Below are 25,693 nucleotides of genomic sequence, written 5' to 3'. Positions count from 1 at the left end.
AATTTATTTCGTGGATATAATAACTAATTCGCAGTTTTAGAGCTTTTTCCTTTACTTGTACAGTGAAACCTTGCTTCTTACCAAATTTCAAGATTCTAGGTACTATTAGGTTTTGATGAGTGAGTTTGCGAGTATCAAAATATGTGACATAAATGGTCGTATCTTTTTACTGGATTCACTTAGAAGCCAACGTTTATTCTACCGCTAGGGGACCAGAGACCTTAGCAAGTGACATAAATTTCAACTTAGTACATCTACCATTTCCTTACGGAAAGGGAGCTTAACAGACGAAATTCTCAGCTCTGAGGTAGGCCACTTGCAACAGTGGCCGAAACGTTGGACAATTTTATATATTGATAACGCGGTCAACAACCCAGAAGAATTTTATTGACAGCGACAATAGCCGCGGAAGCCTACGCTTACATTTAGACAGACAATCTGATTAGAAATGACAAAAATTTTCGTTTTATTTGACAGATAAATAATTTTCGAATTTTTTCCTTTGGTTTTACTGTGAAACTTTGCTTCTTGTCAAATTTCATGATTCTACGTCAACGGGAAGTACCCTATAGGTTTTGATGAGTGAGTTCTCTAGTATCAAAAATGTGACATACATGGTCGTATCTTTTGACTGCATTGACTTATCAGCTTCAATTTCTTGCACTGCAAACAGATTGTAGACCTTCGTGTGTCACATGAATTTCAACTTGATGCATCCATCTGTTCCTGAGAAAAAGGGTTTTTAACAGTCAGTCAGACAGAGAGACGGACAACAAAATGATCCAATAAAGAGTTCCGTTTTCCCTGATTGAGCTAAGGAACGCTAAAAACAGTAAAACAATCGGACTAAATATTCTCCACTTTATATTCAGCTCTCTTCATATTACACTGGCACCGCTTAACCCACACACTTATTTCCTTTCGCACATCTACTTCTTCCATAGCCTGGTACAACCACCTCGTGTCGAGTATTTTGCTGCGTGTTTACAGGGCATCCTGTCGCACTCTTGATGGGGGCCAGTAGTGCACTGGGCGATTTGCTGCTATTCGAGCGACGATGTAAAAGCATGTAACCTATAGTCATGTGCATTTTCAGCTAAAATGGAAGAATCTGAACTGTTTGGTACTTGATGCAGAGTATTCATCCTTTCAAACTTCTACAAAGTCTTGATTTAAATTTAGCTTTTCTTGTACAGTTTCAGAACTCGACAGGAGCAACGTGTGCGACTGGAGTAATGGAAGCGATTATTGTCCCGCCGTCAGATCTGACACTGAGGAGACAAGGACACTCGTGGGGTCAGCCCTGTCTGCATTGTCTCCTCTGTACGAATCCCTGAAAGTGGTTGGCAATGAAGAGTGTGGAAACGACACTGCTCATTTGATGGAGTCAGCACTGAACCTGCACATTCCAGCGCTCAAGAGTAAGTGTGGCTATACTAGTAACTGGGCCTTAGTATATAGAGCTAAAAGTATTGTGGAAGCCTTGGATTTCCTTGTATTCCCTATTCTACATTTTTCAGTTAAGTTCTGAGATCTAGTTTCTTCTTTGTTGTACAATGAGTTTATAATTGTAACGACCCATATTTATTACCCAGTTAATTACTAATTATGACATATTTACCTGCTGTATTAGTAAAGTGACAGAAAATCTCATGGTCTTTGTCCTGTATGCGTTGTTTTCTTTTTAATTACGGATTTCAGTGAAGTAAACAAAAGTCTTTTCTATCACTTCATCTTTATACATTTATTGCTGTTTAAACTGGTCTCCCACTTAGCTATACTCGACCATAAATACACTGATTATAAATGAAAAGCACAATATTGTGTATGTTCTACAGGAATCTGCAGAACGCACAAAATATCGTGTTTCACATTTATGTAAGGAGTGTTCAAATGAAAAGGTACGAAAAGTCATAGCAACCAAACAAGCTGAAATTTGCCGCTTTGGGATATCGTAGTGAGACATCTATGCAATGGATGCATGCGTCGTCACCTCCACCTAAAAGTTTGAAAGCTGTGCCCTCAGCAGGCAAGGTTATGCCTCGCTGTCAGAGGTCCGATACTCATCGAATTCCTGGAGTACGAAAAAACCTTTAACAGTGACGTGTACTTTGGGACTCTCCGTAGCCTACGGAAGTCCGTGAAGAGCAAACCACCTGGATTGCTCACGGAGGGTGTGATTCTGCTCCAAGGTAACGCGCGTCGGAGGTCACACAACGTGTAACGGCCGAATTCAAGCGAGAGCAGTTTAGGCATTCGCCCTACAGCCCGCACGTATCGCCCTGAGACTAGCCTGTCTTCGGTCCACTAAAAAAGCATCTCAAAGAAAAGCGCTTTAGCTCGGAAAACGAACTGAAGAAGACAATGAAGGACTGGCTCACGTCTCAGCCACAGGAATTCTGGGGACAGGAATCCTTCGGCTCGGGAAACAGTGGAATAGTTTTGTTCAGACCTCTGATGATTACTTTTGAATAAAGACTTCATTTATACCCACAGTGTTATTTCGTACTTATAACTATGTGCTTTGAACACACCTCAGAACTATGTTCTTCTACCAAGAAGTGAGTGAAGAAACTGTTAATGTAACAGAATTATTAGTACCATGTTTATAAAAGTTCACTTGAAAGAAGAGAGTTTTAACTTACATGCAAATGGTTGCAGAAGTCACATAAGAAACACCCAAGTAGTTCTCCATATAGTGCTATTGTAATCTACATGTCTAGGCTTCTAATTCTGTCCATAAGCAAAATCACTGTGACAGTAAATGAACGAAACACATACATGGTGTTTTAGCGTTTCGATAGTACGGTATGCAGCATTGGGGCTCAGTAACAAATATTGGTAACTGTGTAACTAGGATTGCCATCCGTTCTGGTATATCGGGACCGTCACCGTTATGGACCTTCTCGTCCCGACGTGACCCAATTTTGTTCCCATTTTTGCAAAATACTGTTGCGAGCTTGGCTCCCGTACTGACGTAACGCCGTTTGTTTGCACGACATGTAAATGCAGTTTATGTTGATAAGGTCGTCGCACAGATAACGTTTCATGTTGCGTATCCTGAATTGACGATGCAAGCACCTTCTTGATCTAGCGTCATTATTCGAGAAAATACCGGCCTTCTCCAGTAATGCGGGGCTGGAACTATTATAGCAACGCTACGCTGAAGAATCGGACAGTTTCCATATGAACAGCGATATGATAAGATGATTCTTTCTAAACGCAATACGAACAACGAGTGCAAGTTAATAACGTTTGAAGTACTTACTGCGGATATATAGGACGTGAAGTGTATAGTGACGTGACTTCGATGACTAAAGTGTTATTGTCGACTGTTCAACTTCTAATAATATTATCATAGTTTACAAAAATGCCTAAGGATGGAGACAGAAAGTGTCACTTTTTGGTTGATTGAACAAAAGAGTGGTCTTTTGCAAGAAAGGATGTACGGATCAGGAAGCGTTTTGTGAGATATGTAACTGTTTCATCTCAGTAACTCATGGAAGTAAGGCGGGTGTGGGGCATCACATTTCTACGAAAAAACATGCAGATAGCTTCGCAGTAGCATTGACATTCATGATTAAAGAACATACCCAGGAAGAATTGACAGTTGCTGCTGCAGAACTAACAACAGTTTATAAAGTTGTCAAGCGTCATCAATCCTTCAGTTTTCTTGACTGTACCGTACAACTGAATGCTGCAATGTGTCCTGACTCCAAAGTAGCCCGAAAGTGGTCTACAGCCAGGACCAACACTACAGCGATTGTTAAAAATATTCTCGCACCACACTCCGTGTCAGAATGCATAAAACAATCCAAGAAGTTTCATTTTACGGCATGATCACCGACTCATCGAACCCAATGATTTTAGAAATTCTGATGGAATGCTATCTACCCCTTTTGTCTTATTTTATCTTAAGTCCTCCAAAGCTCTCTTAAATTGTGATTCTAATATTGATCCCCTATCTCTTCTAAATCGACAAATCGACTCCTGTTTCTTATTCTTTCACATCAGATAAATCTTCCACCTCATAGAGGCCTTTAACGGACTCTTTCCACCTATACGCTCTCTCCTCTGTGTTCAACAGTGGAGTTCCCATTGCATTCTTAGTATTACCATCTTTGCTGGAGACTATACGGCCAGCTATTCCCCGAGAATAATTATGAATTCCAATCTGCTGTTTTCACCACGGTTTTTTTCTTTTTTTTGTGGGACGTATGTACTGGAGCATGCAACATCTAATAAACATGTAGATCCTTTTCACTCTGCTCCTTATCATTCGTTAACTTTGCGACTGGGAACCGCTCCTATCCACACCTCCCATATTCGTGTAATCCGTGATAACACTTGACTTTTGCACGAACCGTTCTTTCAATGTACTTCTTGAAATGTATCGTCACAGAACGACGGAACGTGCTGACGCTGACCACCAAGACGTATCTCTTGTCCTTGCCTTTCGTCAACATTTGCTTGTTTCACTGACTTTCTATTTTGCAGCAATGTGTCGAAAACCTCGGTGTCGTTTCTTATTAGTTTGTTAACCAGATCTAGACAAGTGTACCAGTTGGCAAGGTAAACACAACAAACGTTACAGATCAAATCGTTAGAGAAGTCCAAGACAATTGGAGAAGTTAGTTTTTTTGTCAGGATAAGAACTACCATAACTTAAGTCCTTACCATTATAAGAATGAAAAAATTAGAACTGCCTGAGAAACCATTATCTCGGCTGATGATATATACCATCTAGTGGAGGAAGCATTAACTATACCATTATAACACCTGCGTTCCTGAAACTCGTTCCCATTAGCTATAAGCCACAGAATGCTGCTGACGAATGAATCTCTCGAATCCACTGAGAACGAGCAATCCATGAACGAATATATGCGACACACTCACTAAAGGTTTAAATAAAAGTTAGTTTCATTACCGATTTTACTAATCAGTAGACATGTTGTTAAATGAGTGATACGTATTATTTTCTATGTGTATTCCCACGTCCCACCCGGTCTCCATCTCTCCTCCCTCCTTACCCTCTCCCAAGGTGGCTTCCGCCAGCTCCCCCTCCCTGATGATGTCCTCCTCTCCTCCATCTACCCCTCCTACCAACTTTGATCCTCCCTCCCTCATCCTGTGTCTGTTCCTTTGGGCACCCTCCGTCCCTCCTCCCCTTCTCCCCACTCCTCCCCCGGGCCTCCCCTCCTCTGTCCCTCTACTCCTCCTCCCATCTCCTCAGCCGTTGGCATCTTTGTTCTCCCCTCTCCACCCTCTCCACCCCCCCCCCCCCCCCTCACCCTTCTACCCCTCTTGGCAGGTCCCCGGACTCGCACACGCTACGTGGACTTTCGCAAGCCCGAGATCATCACCATCAGTGTCTCGTGTGTGTGACGTCGTTTTGTGTTTTTAGTGTCCGTCGTCACGCTTCTACGTTCACTTGTGCCGTCGGATTCATCAGTGTTATGTGCACCGTGTCAACGTGTTTTCAGTGTCGTTATCGTCGAGTGTGAACGGCTCCGTGTTTTTTGTGTATCTGTGACCACTATTTCTTGCCCGTCACTATGTTCATTTTAATTCTCCATTCTTGTACTGTTATTGTCAACACTATGGCTGAAGAGCGGCGTAGCATGCCGCTGCCAGCCTACCTGATTGTTCAGGTGTTAAAATAACAATAAAGAAAAAAAACATATTTTCTATGATTATGAAACGACTAGTGCAAATTGTGTACAGTATATATATAAGTAATGCACCGTTGCAGTGTTGGACGCGACAGCGCGGTTGCCGTCGGGACTTCTGAATGGCAACGTGAACCAGCTGGGCGACTTCGACCAATGCCTAGCGGCAAATGGCAGGTACTGTCTGGCGCTTATCGACTATCACGTCGACAACGATGAGATCGACAGCCTGATGCACGCTCACAGAATGGTGGAAGGCAGCCTATCCGATGTGAGTACTCACCTCTCAGCACCTTGCATTATTATTTATACACATTGCTCCACGAGGAAACCAAATTACAAATCAAACTAACTCCTGTAGACATGTATAGAGTAAACAGAATGAAAATTTTTCCTATCGTAACACAAAAAAAGGCTAATATGTCCTGCGTAGAGTTAAGGATGTAAAAGAAGGGAACTAGTTTTTCGACTTATCTGGCAGCTTCAAAGACATTTAAATCAAGAAATTTTGACATATTCTCACTTTTTTACTTGTTTGTATTCGTACCAATATCACGCCATACAATGCGTCGTGTCAAGTAAAGTAACATGATACATATGTCATGTCGTACAACATGGCACATGCTACCATGCCATCCATCATGGCATTTATCATGTCGTGCAACATGACGCAGCGTCTTATGAAAGTTTAGGATGCCTCCATCCCCATTCTGGGATACTTTCTAATACAGATGCACACTCGCTCTCGGATGCTTCCTATTGTAGTGCTTCCCACTCTCTATAAGCTCATAAATTTGTGTCTATTTATACTTACACCCTCACCATACATGTGACAGGGGGTGGATTTAAGAGAGCTCACTGAGCTGGCGAAGTAGGGGCAACTCTTGAAAAAGAGCGAATATCAAGATGTTTTGATTTGAAAATGTCTGAAACTGCGAGTCCCAACTCTGCCCAAGACATGATTTCCTTTTTTGTGCTACAATAGGAGCATTTTTCACTCTGTTTCCCAACTTTTACTCTACCACAATTTTGACATCAGATCGCCATAGCTTGGCAATCGACTCAGATTTTTGTTGACTCGGGTAACGACTGACCCAGTCCATGTTGCTTATATGGTGGCAACCGATAAAACTTTCATAAAACAATAGGACGAGCATTAATTACATGTATCTGCCTACTTCCTAACAAAATATTAAATTATTTGCACATATCTGAAACACAGAAGTGACGCTCGTAAAAAAACCTCACAAAAACGTGTTTTTTGCACGTAAAATTCGAATAAAATTAGAGTTTGGAAAGACAGTTTTCAATTTTATGGTAAGACTGAATTTTTATGCGCTACATTTAGCTCGACTTTAAAACATCATATCCTGGAAACGTCTAAAGCCTATTGAATGAAAGTATTGTTTTGACTTTATCCCTCTATCTACCTTCGTGCAAGTTAAAATTACAGAAGTGGTGGCCTTCAAAAACCTCCCAGAAAAATGTTAAACCGTCTTACCTCGAAAACGGATAAAGGATATTAGATAAAAATTTTCGTTTGGGCTTCATGCTTTTATCTACCTTTTTGTAAAGTTTGAACTGATACGTACAGGTTTAAATTATGGAAGTGGCGCGCTTCAAAAACCTCCCGGAAAAAGTGTTTTTTGCTCGTAAAATCCAAACGAAGCAAGATTTTTTTCAAACGATTAAAAGTTAGACCAAGGTCTGATACACCGATGGTGAACCGTCAGTCTCGCTCCAGTTGGGAGCTGTTTAAAGACGACTGTTTTTGCACGTGAAACCCGAATTATCCACATACAAATGGTGTTATTATCTGAACATTACTTTTAGCTCATTTAAAATCTTTTGCAAAAGGAGTTAGTCGATTTACATAATTCGCCTGGCCCCAGGTCCGGTTCGTAATTCATACCTTGCTTAACGTACTGCAACATAGCTACAGTAAGACATAATTTCGAATTGCTATACCAATGGCCGCTGGTCCTGGCTAAATTAAAAACTTTGTGTCCCATGTTCCTAGCTCAGATAGGAACCGAGCACCAAGACCCTCCAAACCGGTATTCTGAGCGCAGACTTTTCAGACGTACTTACTGCAGTCCTTAGGCGCTGTAATGATGTATGGAAACGGGGATTCCATGGAACGCAAGTGTCGCTAGGTTCCCTGCTAGCCAGACGGTGTTCAAGAAGGTGGCCGGACTCATATCGTTACGCCGGCGGTTACTTACATGCTCAACGTGACGTATTTCAGGACGGGTGTCGATTTCCCCTTGGACACGATTTAAAGTGCTCACATTCATTTTAAAGTAAGCAGCAATATGAGGCACGAAGAGATCGACAAACTAGCATCCATAGCATTCGCTATGACGCGACTGGATAAGCTGGGAGGGAATGCTAACTTTGAAGTACACGGAATGTGAGATGCGCCCAGCTCGGCCGAGCGAAGGAATAATTTTTGCTGACAGACCCGGAGCTGGACAAAGGACGCGGTAGGTAGCAGCCGTTGCAACAACATTCCTGACGCATGCCAAGTAATGTAGTGCACTGTCCTACTTTCGACCTGATTCAAGAGATCCAAAGAGCAGCGGTCATTCTCTTTCTGTTGTATAATTAATTATTTATGAAGTTACGCAGAATAAATGTCTGCCGGCCGCGGTGGTCTAGCGGTTCTAGGCGCGCAGTTCGGAACCGCGCGACTGCTACGGTCGCAGGTTCGAATCCTGCCTCGGGCATGGATGTGTGTGATGTCCTTAGGTTAGTTAGGTTTAAGTAGTTCTAAGTTCTAGGGGACTGATGACCACAGCTGTTAAGTCCCATAGTGCTCAGAGCCATTTGAACCAATAAATGTCTAAGCTGATACGTCTTTACAAAACTATATCCATAGGAGATGGCAAAGCATACGCAAAATGCAACGCAACGCAATTTCATGAAGTTCAAACCTCATACTATGTAGCCTCAAAGTAGAATAAATCGTGCCGTATAAGTCGATATGTGCAACGACTGAAGAGTGGCATTTAGGTGGAGTGGGGTTTGGGCAGGAGGGTTGTGCAGACATGAGATTCGATTTAAGAATTATTTTATTTGTTATCATCATTTCTATTAACATAACAAACCACTAACAATAATCCATATAAATTATAAAAACAGTTGTGCATGTGTATGTTCGTATATACACATAAGTATTAAAAAAAAGTGTTGAATACTTTGAGATGTGCTAGCACTCACAGAAAAAAGAAAAATTACAATAAACATGGGTCAGGAAACACATACTTTCCGAGATAAACGCGTGTTTATAGGAACTGCGTGACGCTTGGTTGCGGATATTGGCACAGTCGCTCCATCAAATGTGTCGGCAGGTTATTATGGTTTCTTAGTCACAGTACTCCACCTACCATTGGGTTATCTGCAGTCAGTCGTGTGGTTCGGGTCGTTTTGTAGGCTACGTTAGTTTTCACCGTGTTTGTGTGTCTTATGTTACAGTACTGTCAACTGTACGTATCATAGTGTTTTACCTTCTTCCAGACGCACATTCACTTATACACTGAAGTGCCAAAGAAGCTGGTATGGGCATGCGTATTCACATACAGAGACATGTAAATAGGCAGAATACGGCGCTGCGATCGACAATGACGATACAAGACAACAAGTGTCTGTCGCAGCTTTAAGATCGGTTCCTGCTGCTACAATGGTAGGTTATCAAGATTTAAGTGAGTTTGAAGGTGGTCTTATAGTCGGTGCAAGAGCGACGGGCCACAACATCTCCGAAGTAGCGAAGAAGCGAGAATTTACTCGTACAACCGTTTCAGGAGTGTACTGTGAATATCAGGAATCTGGTAAAACAACAAATCTCTCACATCGCTGCGGCCGGAAGAAGATCCTGCAAGAATGGGACCAACGACGAATGAAGAGAATCGTTCAGCTTGACAGAAGTGCAACTCTTCCGCAAATTGCTGCAGATTTCAATGCTGGGCCATTAACAAGTGTCAGCGTGCGAACCATTCAACGAAACATCATCGATCTGGGCTTTCGGAGCCGAAGTCTCACTCGTGTACCCTTGATGACAGCACGACACGAAGCTTTACGCCACGCCTGGGCTCGTCAACACCGACATTAAACTGTTGATGGCAGGAAACACGTTGGCTGGTCGGACGAGTCTCGTTTCAAATTGTATCGAGCAAATGGAGGTGTACGGGTATGGAGACAACTTCATGAATCCATGGACCGTACATGTCATCAGGGGAGTGTTCAAAGTGTCAATACCAGCAGGACAAAGAGACACCCCACACGTCCAGAACTGCTGGAGAGTGGCTCCTACAATTGGTGTAGTACATTCAAATTTTTTTCTCTTCCACCACTTATTGGCAAATGAAGCCTAATACTAGACAAATGAAATGGCGGATGTGATATTTCGCTATGGTTTAGCAAGTGACGTAGCCTGCGAGCCTGTGGCATTTACACTGAAAAATTTCCACAGCGGAGAGTTCCCTCTGATAAGCTGTTAGGCAGACTTTTCCAGAGTTACACAGGTATCCTTGCACCTCTGCACCTCTGAAGGCTGACAGTGGAAGGCCCCGCACAGTCCGCTCACCTGACGTGGAGGAAAGTGTGCTACGTTTGATGGAAGAAACCCCTGAGATGAGTGTGCGACGATCAGCAGCAACAGACGGCTTGTCTCACTCTCTTATCTGGGGGGGGGGGGGGGTTACTTCATTAACAATTGCTGTATCTCCCTCATCATACAGTGCGTTCAGGCCCTAAGGCCACAGGATCATCATGGTAGACGGCGGTTCTGTCAATGGCTGTTGCAGAAGGGTGCCGCAGCTCCACTGTTCACATCCAATATGCTCGGTTCACAAGAGATGGTGTTGTGAATTTCCATTACCAGCATATATGGGCAATTGTAAATCCCCAAGCAATTCAGGAAAGCGAGCGTCAACACCGATTCTCAATCAATGTATGGGTAGCAGTATGGCGATAGATTAACAGGGACATACGTACTACCACAAAGGGTAACTGAAGCACATTATCTAGAATTTCTCATTAATGTGTTGCCTATCTTGCTGGAAGTTGTGCAATTGCAGCAACAAATACAAACGTAGTTCATGCACGATGGCGCACCATTACACTTTCGTCACAATGTGTGCGAGCATCTGACGCAGACATATTGTAACATTACATGAGTATGTCCAATATAGATATATTTTGCGTCACTTGATTGTAGGGGAGTAGAAAGAAGTAGTGACCTATGACGTCATATCAACTTGAGATTTTTTATACATGTAATTCATTTATACATTTTATTGATTATTTGCAGAGTAAAGAATTTAATTATGTACAACATTAAATAGGTAATGAGTTTTAATGAGATAGATATAAATATGTTTTGACATAGCAAATTACCTTGTTGCATTACGCATGATATGTTTTCTCTTTGTAAGAACAAAAACTTCCGTGTTGCTCGAGTGCGCGTTCAAGTAGTCGTCGAGTGCGGATCTTCTTTAACTTTCATGAATGAGCATAGAATTGTTAATTTACAGCCCGCAGTTGATTTAAAAACTATTCTAGGGAACCACGGCCCGACTTTGGTGCAAACAAATTGCGCACGAATTCTCAAATATCGGTGCGGAGTTTAAGATACGCGACTGGATATCGGTCGTTATGGTCGCGTGGATGGCTCACAAGGGGAGGCCGCCAATTGTGAAATTCAGATTCGATTCGTACTGCGCATAATAAAAGCTCATGGCCAGAGGCGTAATGTGGCAAAGCACCAAGATGCACTTCTCAGCCGTTGTCGAGAAAATCGACAGTTAAAAGAAACCGTTGCGGTAAAATACTCTCTACGATTAATAATTTTGTACACCGTCGTGGCGCAGCGGTAAGCGCTCGGGTTCGTAATCCGAATGTCGTCGGATCGAATCTCGCGCAACGCAACATTTGTTTTATATATATATATATATAATTCCCGGCAATCAGTTGCAACAATTATGCGTATAATAAGTTGTTGAAAGTCGTTTGTCGTGGAAAAATAATACTTGAAATAAAACACAATATCACAAATAATATTCAAGTGGATACAATTTACTGAAAAGTTCGGTATACACCCGCACATAATTAACAATTAGTGACCAGAAGTATCTGGAGTATCGCACGAAACAGAGTGATAGTTATCATAGAAACATGGAAAGCAGAAAACAGCACGACATCAAGCACATCTGATAAACGATGCGTTTTTACAAGAACAAATGTTTTTTAAATTATATGTTGGGAAACACACCTGATTGACATTCCGAAAAATTGTTCCATCGTTCGTCAGGTTTGATGCATACCACGCGTATCGTCTCATATCGGCAAAAATCGGAGAAGACAATTGGCAGTGGACGATTGATTGGATTTTTATATAATCGTCTCTGGAGTTGATGTTTCGATTAAAAAAGCACAATTTGTGTTCGTGGGGTCTCTATTCTAATTCGAACGTTTGACTTATACTATACGTATTCGTTTCGGATATCGTTTCTACGTCTTCCGTTAACTATACGTGGTAAACATTATGAAGACAATTAATGACATTTGTGAAATACAACTTTGTTTGCGGAAAACATAATGATGTTCGAAGTCGACAGTTTTTCCGCGACAAACGACTTTCAACATCTTATTATGTGCATAATTGTTGCAACTGATTTCCGGGAATTATATATATATATATATATATATATATATATATATATATATATATATATATATATATATATGTGTGTGTGTGTGTGTGTGTGTGTATACATTTGAATTACAAAAAACAAATACTAAAAAAAAGGTTTTATGGCGCGAGATTCGATCCGGCGACCTTCGGATTACGAACCCGAGCGCTTACCGCTGCGCCACGACGCTGTAGGAGATCATTAATCGTAGAGAGTATTTCACTGCAATGGTTTCTTTTAACTGTCGATTTTCTCGACAATGACTGAGAAGTGCATCTTGGTGCTTTGTCACATTACACCTCTGGCCATGAGCTTTTATTATGCGCAGTATGAATCGAATCTGAATTTCACAATTGGCGGCCTCCCCTTGTCAGTAACATTAACCGCAATTTACGGACTTTAGGTTGATAATAACTATCAAAGACTTATATGAGCGGCATAGTAATCGTCTTGATGCTTAAAGCATGCGAGAAGCGGGATACGACAAATGTTAATCAAATGGCTGTGAGCACTATGGGACTTAACTACTGTGGTCATCAGTCCCCTAGAACTTAGAACTACTGAAACCTAACTAACCTAAGGACATCACACACATCCATGCCCGAGGCAGGATTCGAACCTGCGACCGTAGCAGTCGCGCGATTCCGGACTGCGCGCCTAAATGTTAATCATTGTATAGTCAGCTTGTTGATACGTTGCTTAGCAACTCATAAACTGACAGTGATAGAATTACTGAAACGATCTTTTAAGTACCAGTGACCACTAAACACATATCAGAAACTAATTGCTCTAACTGTGAGTGACTTCTGGATTGGATGAGTTTTTTTTTTTATTTCAGCTAATTGGTGTTAATAAACTTCTTTCGATGTTGAAACTTCATCAGTGGTGTCGCGCTCATTCAGTTTAGTAGAACGATAGATAGTACTAGCTACGCTACTATTTATAGTTTTGAAAGAAAATAGAGCACATACCTGTTTTTTTCTTTTGAGAAATGTTCGTACTTTGGTCTTCAGTCTTCTCAAACCAGAGGCACGAGTGACGCTCCCTCACAGCAATACGATATCGTGAACCACCACATACATGTGCCCCCTTCTCACTACATTTCTGCATTGAAAACCCTGAGATACAGTCGCCGTACGAAGAAGGAAGAAAGAAGAGCAAAGATCAGCGAAAGAAACGGAGCAAAGAGAGAAGGGGAGGTCACAATATCACGACCCGCTGGATTGTTCGTGGGAGAGGGGGGGGGGGGGGCACACCTTGGCCTGATCGTTCGCCGGACCTCAATCCCCTAGACCTTCGGTTATAGCGACTGTTGAAGGAATTGGGCTACCCCACGCCAATCAACGATGTGCGGACGCCACAGGGTCGAGTATTCAATGCGTGCCAGCGGGTTCAAGAATAATCGGGTATACCTCAAAAGGTGCGTCATTCGTTACGCCGGAGGGCAGAGGGGTGCATTGTCATGAATAGACAGCACGTTGAACGCCTTTTGTCAACACCTGTTTATCGCAGGAAGTATGCATTTCCGGACCCATGTTTATTGGACTTATTTTTCTGGTTTTGACGAGTTCTACCTCTCAAAGTATTCGACACTATTTTTGAACATCCCGTACAGAAGCATGTTCCATATCTCCTCCTAAACCACTGGGCCGAACTCAACCAAACTTGGTACACATATAATATACTGTCTGGAATGAATAGCTGTGGGGATAAGGGGATCTATCAAAGAGGTGGGAATGGCTATGAAAAACCAGTGTACCCCACTACACGAGAATATCCACACTTTCGAAACAATACAATAGGATATTGCTGTGCCTGTGTTGTTCCAAAGTCTACGATGCAATATTCCTTCGGACATGCACGCGTATTGCCCACCATACGGCCCGACAACCAGGAATCATGGTCTGGGGTGCCATTCCTTTTCATAGCAGGATCCCTTTCGATGTCATCCGCAGTACCCTAACAGTGTACAGCGGCTCTTCGACGATGTTCTTCACCCCATTTTGTTATCCTTCATGGAAAGCTTCCTGGGCTTACATTTTAGCAAGGTAATGCCACTTCGCACAGCATGAGAGTTTCTATGGCTTGTATTCGTGCTTGCGAAACCCCACTTTGGCCAGAAAGGTTGCCGGATCTCTTCCCAACTGACAACGTTAGCATTATTGGTAGGGTCCTCCAACCAGCTCGGGATTTTGACGATATAAGGCGCCAATTGGAGACAATTTGGCACGGCATACCTGAGGAGGATATCCAACAACTCTGTCAATAATGTCAAGCCGAATAACTGCTTATATAAGGGCCACAGTTGGCCAAACGCTTTATTGACTTACTGAATTTGTGCAGTTCTTTCTCTTGAGTAAATCATCCGAGTTATCTGAAATTGTAACCATTTGTTTGTCTTCAGATGTGCACCACATCGACCGATTTTCATCCCGTTCAGATAACTCCTGAGTGGTGCGTCGTTTCTTTTGTCTCCACAGATGTGCCCGCGGATATGGATATTGATGCAAAATTTTATCTGCATAATAGTTACTACTGTGGTCATCCGTCCAGATCTCTATTAATGAATGTGTTACTGTTTCCTTCAGCTGTCTGTTACTTCCACAGCCAGGTCACCGAATTTCCCGCCAGTCGCTGGGGAGCTGGGCAACGTGTGTCCCACAGTCCTGCCGGCACCAGGACGTCCAGAAGGCAGTGGGGAGCATACTTCAAGGCCGGCTGTCTGCCCTCGAGGTCAGCGTGGGCGCAGACTTCTGCCATGCGGGCACCGACGTCACGCCTGTCACCTACGAAGACATTATCGCCTGGTGAGTTAAGTTCTAAGTCAGCACTTCGCATCTTCTTAGATATTGTGATTCTTCGTGCTATACCCTATCCACCGTCCACAAGATCCAGAAAGCAGTAGATACTGCACTCAGCTTGATACCGTGTCGACTTCCAGATGGAATTCGATTCATTTCTGCATTCCCTAATAAAATACGAACATACGGAATATAAGACCAGCTGTGGGAAACTGTAGAGTTCGTAGTAAACAGTGCACAGCATGTAACTCTAAACTCTTAACGGAAAGAAGTTACTTCGGGCGCATCTCAAGAGACTTTTTTGTAGGTGATTCTATTGTATACAGAGGAGAAGCAACGATATAAAAATGTAGAGAAATGTACAAAGATCTAAAGAGGATCGACGCTTGTTGCAGGAATGGCAGTTGGCGCCCAACATAAAAGAAAATGAAACCTATTGCGCATAAACAGGTAGAAACACCCAATTCACAATTGCCGAACATGGACTGGGACGATCCACATCCACTTAACATCTTGAAGTAAGCGTAAAGGGCAATTTAAGTTGGAACGACAAAAAGTGCTAGTCACCAGTAAGGAAGATGCCAGTTTGAGTTTAATTCGAAAAGTCTTCAGAAAATGTAGTCTACCTTCAAAGGAGTAGCTTACAAAACACTCGTTTGATCGATGCTTCAGTATTACTCATCAGTCTGGGATCCATACCAGATAGGATTGATAGAAGAATAGCAGAAGTTCCAGAGAAGAGGAGCACGTTTCGCCACTGGTCCATCCAGGAAACGCGGAAGCTTCATGGAGATACTCAATGAGGTCCAGTGGCATACACTACAGGAGAGGCGTTCTGCAGCACGATGCGAATTACTATTAAAATTACGAGAGCGTACTTCCTAGATATCTGGCCACAGACCGTTTGCAGGCAGGAAGACGCCCTCCATCACACATCATAAATTGGCTTGCGGGGTGTAGATGTGCGTGAAGTAATCAGTACCGTCCAAGATGCTGCTCCAGGCGAGTGTAAAATGAATGTGCGCAACGGAAAATAATGAACGCGAAAATGAAGATTTGGTTCTGCCTGACTAACCCCTGAAGCAGATCTTTGGATCTCTTAACGGTGATATTATCGCCTCCTTCTTGATCTTTAACATATAAATTACAACATAAACATAAATGAATGATTAAGGGAACTAGTAACTCCAAATGATAAATGCTGTTTCCACTTATACATTTATTGTAGATTAAAACCACTTTATATATTACAAATGTCTATATATCAGTGTCCAAAGGACATAAAGAGGTACAAATGAATTTCCTAACTAATATGATTGATCAGTTGCCCAAATCTACCCCTTTTTATGGCTACGCCCTCTAATATAAATAATGCGATATGACTGGCATCATCTACGTATCAAACACTAGAAGACACTACTTTCAAAGATGATCTACAGTGGTGTCCAACATCAGTGGAAATAAAATTTACGTGATCACATTTGTTTAGCTTTATAGCCCTAATAAGACAAAGCAGTTAGCAATATCACTGTTTGTACTGCATCCGGTACGTCGGAGTGATGGTTATCGAACACGTCTGCGATAGCGGAAGAACTCCAGCCACAAAACATGTATATAAAAAAAACCATTCAAGCACTAGGATGGCAGAAGACGGTCCTCTGACGAGTATAATCTCATACTCTCTTCTCCTGTCTGTGTTCTACAGACGAGAAACGCTATTTCCCAGCCACAAGGAGGGAGTTCAGGTAACGTCTCAACGTGAGTATAAGCAGAAAAAGTGATCTCAATCACTGAATGCTGCGAACTCAATGATGACTTGCTACCAGGAGGCGAAGTCCAGAATCGTGTAAGTTCGCAACAGTACAGTACCTAACCGTTCTAACTATAAAATCTCCTGAGGGCAAAGACAGAAAGTCTGTCTGTAGCAACAAAAACTGATACTGAGCGACCGTCAAACATGGCCACTCAAAACAGAAGACCTCCTGCTCTCCACCTCTGGCTTCCCAGCAAAGCTCGGCTCCTCTCCCTCGTAACTGCAGAAGGCGAACCATATTCTCGAAACCATGGAATATTCTCCCTCTCTACAGATTCTTCCGAATGCCGACCAACCATATTTTAGTCTTTTGTCGCCCACTGCGGAAAGTTTGCGAGGTAATACCAATACTCATACAATGGTACGCTTCTCAGAGTGAAAATCCTCGGGAATAACCCAGCCTGCGTGATTTCCTAGGTAATGCATCCTCGTTCCTCCCTGTGGCGTCCAAGATTTTCAGAGTTTCCAAAGTATTATCCGGTTTTACTTCCGGCCTCACTGCAACACCGGCCAGCCGCCACTCTATTGTGCTTCAGCCCTCAGGTGCCTCGACTGTCCGTCTTGGGACTCCTTCCTGTGTTTAGCAGAACCAACACACCTGTGCAGGCTTTTCCACCCAGGGCCTGAGTTACGCCTGCTTTTTCATTTACACTGGCGTTCTAACCTCTACACGGTTGCATGTTCAAATCCTGCCACGGCATGGATGTTGTGACGTCCTTAGGTTAGTTAGGTTTAAGTAGTTCTAAGTTCTAGGGGACTGATGACCTCAGAAGTTAAGTCCCATAGTCCTCAGAGCCATTTGAGCCAACCTCTACTAATACAGGCAATCATTCATTACGCCATTTTGATAATAAAGACAATCCATCACTTTCATGCAATAAGCGTTAACAGCTATATACAAGGTGTACGTGACGTCAGTCTTCTTTAAATATTCAAATATACTATCTACAACCTATCAAATGATACCTAATTCTGGTTGTAAATCACGGCAAAGTATGTAGATGAGAGCTTGTAAGGTGTGAAGTTATTGCCACCTTACAATTCCCCCCCCCCCCCCCCAATGAACTATTTTGCGGTAGGTGGGGTAATTCTTGTAGTATTATCTCATCCAGTACAAAATAATATAACCATCAGTTATCTGTACACCCGAACTAATAACAATACGAGGGCAGAGGAACAATTGAATCATGATATATTCTTCCCCAGTCATTTTGCGTTCATTCATGGGCTTACTGCGATAAATATATTTACTACATGTTTATTACACTCCTGGAAATGGAAAAAAGAACACATTGACACCGGTGTGTCAGACCCACCATACTTGCTCCGGACACTGCGAGAGGGCTGTACAAGCAACGATCACACGCACGGCACAGCGGACACACCAGGAACCGCGGTGTTGGCCGTCGAATGGCGCTAGCTGCGCAGCATTTGTGCACCGCCGCCGTCAGTGTCAGCCAGTTTGCCGTGGCATACGGAGCTCCATCGCAGTCTTTAACACTGGTAGCATGCCGCGACAGCGTGGACGTGAACGGTATGTGCAGTTGACGGACTTTGAGCGAGGGCGTATAGTGGGCATGCGGGAGGCCGGGTGGACGTACCGCCGAATTGCTCAACACGTGGAGCGTGAGGTCTCCACAGTACATCGATGTTGTCGCCAGTGGTCGGCGGAAGGTGCACGTGCCCGTCGACCTGGGACCGGACCGCAGCGACGCACGGATGCACGCCAAGACCGTAGGATCCTACGCAGTGCCGTAGGGGACCGCACCGCCACTTCCCAGCAAATTAGGGACACTGTTGCTCCTGGGCTATCGGCGAGGACCATTCGCAACCATCTCCATGAAGGTGGGCTACGGTCCCGCACACCGTTAGGCCGTCTTCCGCTCACGCCCCAACATCGTGCAGCCCGCCTCCAGTGGTGTCGCGACAGGCGTGAATGGAGGGACGAATGGAGACGTGTCGTCTTCAGCGATGAGAGTCGCTTCTGCCTTGGTGCCAATGATGGTCGTATGTGTGTTTGGCGCCGTGCAGGTGAGCGCCACAATCAGGACTGCATACGACCGAGGCACACAGGGCCAACACCCGGCATCATGGTGTGGGGAGCGATCTCCTACACTGGCCGTACACCACTGGTGATCGTCGAGGGGACACTGAATAGTGCACGGTACATCCAAACCGTCATCGAACCCATCGTTCTACCATTCCTAGACCGGCAAGGGAACTTGCTGTTCCAACAGGACAATGCACGTCCGCATGTATCCCGTGCCACCCAACGTGCTCTAGAAGGTGTAAGTCAACTACCCTGGCCAGCAAGATCTCCGGATCTGTCCCCCATTGAGCATGTTTGGGACTGGATGAAGCTTCGTCTCACGCGGTCTGCACGTCCAGCACGAACGCTGGTCCAACTGAGGCGCCAGGTGGAAATGGCATGGCAAGCCGTTCCACAGGACTACATCCAGCATCTCTACGATCGTCTCCATGGGAGAATAGCAGCCTGCATTGCTGCGAAAGGTGGATATACACTGTACTAGTGCCGACATTGTGCATGCTCTGTTGCCTGCGTCTATGTGCCTGTGGTTCTGTCAGTGTGATCATGTGATGTATCTGACCCCAGGAATGTGTCAATAAAGTTTCCCCTTCCTGGGACAATGAATTCACGGTGTTCTTATTTCAATTTCCAGGAGTGTATTTAATCTGTCTGATCTTTATGTTTGGAATAATTTCCGGACATGACAGCCGGAATATACAATAACATGCAAAATAACCCATGTTATCAAAAGAAATGTAACTAACATTACAAATTTTTTATGCTTTTTTTCAAAAATGGCAGTTTCCATGTTTCTTTAGACTTAAGGCCTATGCTCTCTGTCATTCATCCATCTCTAAGACATAGGTTAAGGCAAGAAATATTAAAGTATCCCAATCTTTACAAGGTGGTTGTCCAATATATCACATGTGCTTCATTTAGCCATTAATAAGCAAAACAAGCAGTTATGGCAGTTATTCTAGAGGTTATCTATTGGTCATTATACAATTATATAAAATTCTGTGAAACATCCTACATAATTTTACTTGGCCATATTTATGCTCTTGGCTTACAATAAAAAAAAAGCATCATTTCACAAACTAATTATCCAAGTCTAGTGTTTCCCTAACGTATATACTCTTTAAATATTTCAAAAATCTTATGTTCTAAACACTTCTTTGACAAACTGCATTTAAATTTGCTGTGACAACTAATATTCATAATAAGAGTTAGGATCGACCACCAATTTTAACTAATGTTCTTGCTCACAGTGTATAAAAATGGAATACATTAAAAAGTTTGAACCCATAACATCATTATCAAAGCAAATGACAAAGATTAATTTTACATAAATAAATATACAAATATTTGAAAACTGTGAAGCACACAGCATCATTATCAAAGCGAATGACAAACAATAATTTCACATGAATATAAACACAAATATTTTCTCAAGACTACCAAAAAAATGGTTCAAATGGCTCTGAGCACTATGGGACTTAACATCTGTGGTCACCAGTCCCCTAGAACTTAGAACTACTTAAACCTAACTAACCTAACGACATCACACACATCCATGCCCGAGGAAGGATTCGAACCTGCGACCGTAGCAGTCGCGCGGTTCCAGACTGAGCGCCTAGAACCGCTAGACTCAAGACTACCCTGAAAAATAAGTACAAGATGTTTACAAAAATGATAAATATATCGGAAACTGTTAGTTTCTGAGTGTAATTGTTTAGTATTCATCAAATTATATGCCTCTTTTATCAAGAGTCACAAAGTGATTCGGATTTCACAACACACTTCCATCTTCATTTGTGTACGGGGATGGAAGCTACAGTTTTTGTGAAGTTTAGGAAGTGAAGATTGATTCAACAACTTGTTTGAGATCGGTCATGGTGGCTTTGCAATTCAGTCTTTGGACCTTCAGCCCATTCTTGATCCTGTCAGGTTCCAAGTCTCTTGCAGATTTGATGATGTGGAAGGATCCTCGGCATATACAGCAAGGTAAGTGGATGTATGATTTGAAACAGCCAAGTTTTCGTAGAATTTGCACACAGTATGAGGGAGGTACAATCAGGTAGGATCTTTATAGGTCACCTAACATTTTTCTGCGTCGGCTAAGAGAAGTGTAATGGTATACAGTCTTCAGTTCGTGTTTCTTCTTTTTTTTTTTTACTATGTTTGTGTTCCTATTACTCTGTTCTTCATGTTGCTTCTTTCTCTTGATATAAATATTGTATTTTGGATAAGGATATCGGTAATTGTGGACAGGTAGGTTATCTGTTTGGTAACATTATACATGGAACTAGAGTCATCGTGTGTGACTCGGGTTCTTTGGAAGTCAGTGCCAGGTGACTGACTGCTACAAATTATGGTGTTTATCAGTCTCTGTCTGCCAGAGAACAGCAAAAGGAAAAGCAAATAGAGTTCACAGTTTCGTACAGCTATCAGCAGTTGCGCTGTAGGTTTAACTTGCTTATCTCGTCCCCATCATGTAATACAATAGTGGAGACAAGTCATTAGTAGCTGTTTAAATACCCATCTGCACTTGACCCAGCAAGGTGTTGCCGATTCTGCTTACCACCTGTTCAGTCGTCGCCTGCCGCCCGATGTCTTCAGGTAGATGTTTTGAATAGGCCTGCTGTTTGCCCATGTCCGCAACACGGCTTTGGCTTACCAGTGGCGTCCTTGCTTCCGCTTTTCTGCAGCTGTGCCATTAGCCTCCCGTTCCATCCGCACATCACATTGTTGCCTCCAGTGTATCTCACAAAAGGTTTTCTTTTGTGAATTCTGTACCCACTAATACATACAATTAGTTTCCAATTTACACACATACTACACAATACATAAACAAAATCATATTCAAATGTACTATGTGCAACGTATCAAATGACACCTAATTCTAGTTGTAAATCACGGCTAAGTATGTAGATGAGTGCTTGTAATGTGCAAAATTATAGACACATTACAACCTTATGTATTTCTCTCCATTTGGTGTTACGTTACTGAATACTGCTTTCTGCCAATGTAAACTATGTCTTGTCAAGTACAGCCTGGTCAGTTATAGCGGTAAGTTTACGTTAGAGTCTCAATGGTTCATTTACCTGTAGCTGCATTGCACTCCCTACTGGCCTACTGCCAAATGCATCAATGTATCCTAGCAAACTCAAGAAACTTATAATTAGTGGAGCATGCAATTTAAAAATATTCAAGAATGCATTTGTTAAAATTATCTCGATCAAATTAAATAATCTTAACAGGTGTACAATAAAACTTCACATTCCATGTAAATGTTAAGAGTAAAAACCTTGAACACTAGGAAAACAATAAAACTGTAAATGCCACTTGGTTCAGTTTGGAAAATGGGTTCCATAATGTATGGCAATATGCTTCACAAGACTTCAGGTAGAAGGTATAAGGCGACAAAACATGCACAAAAAACTTTGGCAAACATATATTTCATACGGGGAGAATTAAACAGGGCCAAGTAATTAATCGTCTGGGGAGAGATTACTCTAAACCACCTAACATCGCTTTGATAATGACCTCTATTAGGCGAGGAAGAGAACCTGTAACTTTCTTCGTTGTGTCATACCCAGCTGAAGCCACTCATTGGTGGTTAGATCCCTAGGAACTATCAAAGTAATGGTGATATTGATTGCCATCTTTCACCCGCTGTCCCAAATAGTCCCAAATATCATCTGTGAGATTAAGATCTTGTGATTTTGTGGGGCGGTCGAGATGTGACGGAATGCCTAAGTGTCCATCACATAAGAAACGTATGTGTGCAGGGAGAGCTTACACAATGGTAAACTGGATTTATCGAATCTGAGGAACTAAGAGATGCCAGAGGTCAGACTATGATTCACTATTGGTTTATAGACAGATATTTTACGATACACTTGTTGGTCACGTGGTAAGTCACCTGACAGTATATTAGTCATGTTCCTAAAAGAGCAGACTGGTCGGTTTGGAGCGCTATAGATGGTGTAGAACCGGTACCAGGCCGTCACCTGATCCTCAGCTGCAAATGTAAGTCGTGGAAATAAAGTACTGTGTATGTGGCAGCTGTCTCTATGGAATCAGTGCGGTGCGACAGATTGACGAGGAGACGTGGCAGATGGGGAGAATGTTGTGCCGTACGCCGTCGATACCATGGAGGGCAGTTCACATCATGAAGTTGGTAGCAACTCATGTGATTGCCCCGCCAGCCTGCGGCCGCCTGCATGATGCATCCTTTGCAGCATGCGAGGCTTGTGCCACCACGGAGATGACTTAAGAAGACGCTACACCGATGCTAGCCAGTCTTTTGGTAGTGTTCTTTCGGCGCATTCGAAATCTTATTAGTTAGCCTCTGTTATTGTTGCATATAACGAACCTGCCTGTCTCACATAATTATTTTGGACTTTAATAGGACTCGCTGAGATTCACGTTAAATAAAGCAGTATTATGTGTTTATTACGTGTACTTTCCATTAGGAGGGGCGTTCAATAAGTAATGCCACACATCTTTTTCTCAGCCAGTTCCCGTTAAAAATGTGAAATTTGTTGTGGTATATCGTGGAATATTCCGCTTCACTCCTGTAGCTAATGGAGATCCGCGCTATATGTAGCTTTCAAAATTTGGCTTGTAACGGAGATGGCGTTCCAAGCAGAGAGCTGCAACTGAGTTTCCTTTGGCGGAAAACCAGAGCATCGCGTATGTTCATAGGGGCTTTCAGAATGTCTACGGAGACCTTGAAGTGAACAAAAGCACGGTGATTCGTTGGACGAGTAATCGGTCATCATCGCAACAAGGTCGCGCAAACCTGTCCGACCTCCCTCGTGTCGCTTGGTTCTACACAGCTTGACTCCTGCAGTGTCAGAAAGTGCGGACACTCTCATTCGAGATGATCGACAGATCACAATCAAACACCTTGCTGCACAGCTGGACGTCTCTGTTAGTAGTGCTGATACACTCGTCCACCAATTGGGGTACTCGAAGATGTGTGCCTGTTTGATTCCTCGCTGCTTAACAGAAGACCTCAAAGAATAATGACGGAACATCTGTGCGGAACTGCTTGTGCATTAAGAGGCTGATGCTGACAATTTTTTGCTGAACACCGTCATAGGTGATGAAACGTGGATTCATCGCTTCGAACTGGAAACAAAATGGCAATCCATAAAGTGGTGCCACACCATTCCTACTCGGAAGAAAGGTTCAAAGCCACGCCCTCCGCCGGTAAAGTAATGGCGACCATCTTCTGGCACTCTGAAGGGATTATTCTGTTTGATGTCCTCCCTCATGGTGCAACGATCAACTCTGAAGTGTACTGCGCTACCCTCGAAAACGAAGAAACGACTTCAGCATATTTGTCGCCGCAAAAACGCACACGAGCTTCTCCTTCTCCTCGACAACGCAAGGCTTCACAAAAGTCTGCCCACCGGTGAGGGGCTCACAAAACTTCATTCGACTGTTCTTCCTCAGCCACCTACAGCCTGGCTCTCACCAGGATGCACACCGCGAGAAGCAGTATGTGGATGATGGGGAGGGCCAGCCGGGGTGGCCGAGTGGTTCTAGGCCCTACAGTCTGGAACCGCACGACCGCTACGGTCGCAGGTTCGAATCCTGCCTCGGGCATGGATGTGTGTGATGTCCTTAGGTTACTTAGGTTTAAGTAGTTCTAAGTTCTAGGGGACTGATGACCACAGCAGTTAAGTCCCATAGTGCTCAGAGCCATTTGAACTATTTGATGGGGAGGTTAGTGAAGCAGTAAGGCGTTGGCTCCGGCGTCGACCAGTGAAACTGTGCCATGTGGACATATAGGCCTTCTCAGTAAGGCGTCGTAAGGCCGTCGCACTGAACGGAGATTACGTTGAAAAATACGGTTTTGATGCCAAAAGGGTGGGGAATAGTATGGTACATTGAATCCTGAATAAAACCAACCTGCTTTCGGAAAAGAGTGTTGCATTACTTATTGAAAGTCCCACCTCGTATTTTTGCTCTCTGTCTCAGCGGCCACCTACTGCAACCCTGGGCCGATCCAGCAGAGAATGCTGCTGTCACACATTGCCTGACCAAAACAAAAACGACGCACCCAGAGACATGGTCGGATGTCACTGTAACTTCATACACGTATACTCCATTGGCAGATAAGTAAATGATTACAATTGAAATTCTCTGTGACAGGTAAACTGCCACCAGATAGAATAATGTTGTTAGAGTTTAGTGTTGTTACGATGTCTCCTGGAATATATAGGTGGAAGTGGAGCGAACAGTATAAGATGTTGAATTATCACTGTGAAGGGCACGGAGAAGCAACGTACTAGTATGAGACAGCGTTATCAGCACCTTTTTCAGTTTTAAAGGTGACTCTTTGCGGATCTCCATTTGGCCAACTGGTCGGGCTGTCCTTTATTCAGATTTGTCGGGCTTATCGATGTGACAGTGGCTTGATGTTGGACTGCATAGGAATGTGACTGCTGGTTTAGTAGTAGTCAAGGCTCTGGCCTACCACGTCTGTCCATCACAATGGAGGATTGCCATATTGTACACCAACCACATGGTTGCCTCTTCACATCTGCGCCTACCATCCTAGAACAAGTTGTAGACGCTCTGCAACAGTCTATCTCATCCTGCGCGATTGATCGAAAAGTAGTAGCAGCAAAACTAAGGAATACCAGTCCATACGTAGGCTGCCGTTAACATCA

General features: G+C 43.2%; 1 protein-coding gene across 1 annotated transcript in view; it reads left to right on the top strand.

Annotated features, from left to right (window-relative positions):
- The first annotated feature begins 1,101 nt into the window (after nucleotides 1-1,101).
- LOC124622896 overlaps nucleotides 1,102-25,693 on the top strand; it is a 219,416-nt gene continuing 194,824 nt past the window's right edge. Inside the window, exons 1-4 of the mRNA XM_047148686.1 lie at nucleotides 1,102-1,123; nucleotides 1,197-1,421; nucleotides 5,753-5,940; nucleotides 14,969-15,168. Coding sequence (XP_047004642.1) covers nucleotides 1,102-1,123; nucleotides 1,197-1,421; nucleotides 5,753-5,940; nucleotides 14,969-15,168 — 635 coding nt within the window. The remainder of the gene's footprint in view (nucleotides 1,124-1,196; nucleotides 1,422-5,752; nucleotides 5,941-14,968; nucleotides 15,169-25,693) is intronic.

This window comes from Schistocerca americana, chromosome 7, assembly GCF_021461395.2.
Source record: "Schistocerca americana isolate TAMUIC-IGC-003095 chromosome 7, iqSchAmer2.1, whole genome shotgun sequence".
NCBI classification, from domain to species: Eukaryota; Metazoa; Arthropoda; class Insecta; order Orthoptera; family Acrididae; genus Schistocerca; species Schistocerca americana.
Note: the sequence above shows the minus strand (reverse complement) of the source record. Positions and strands in the feature narration are given on the sequence as shown.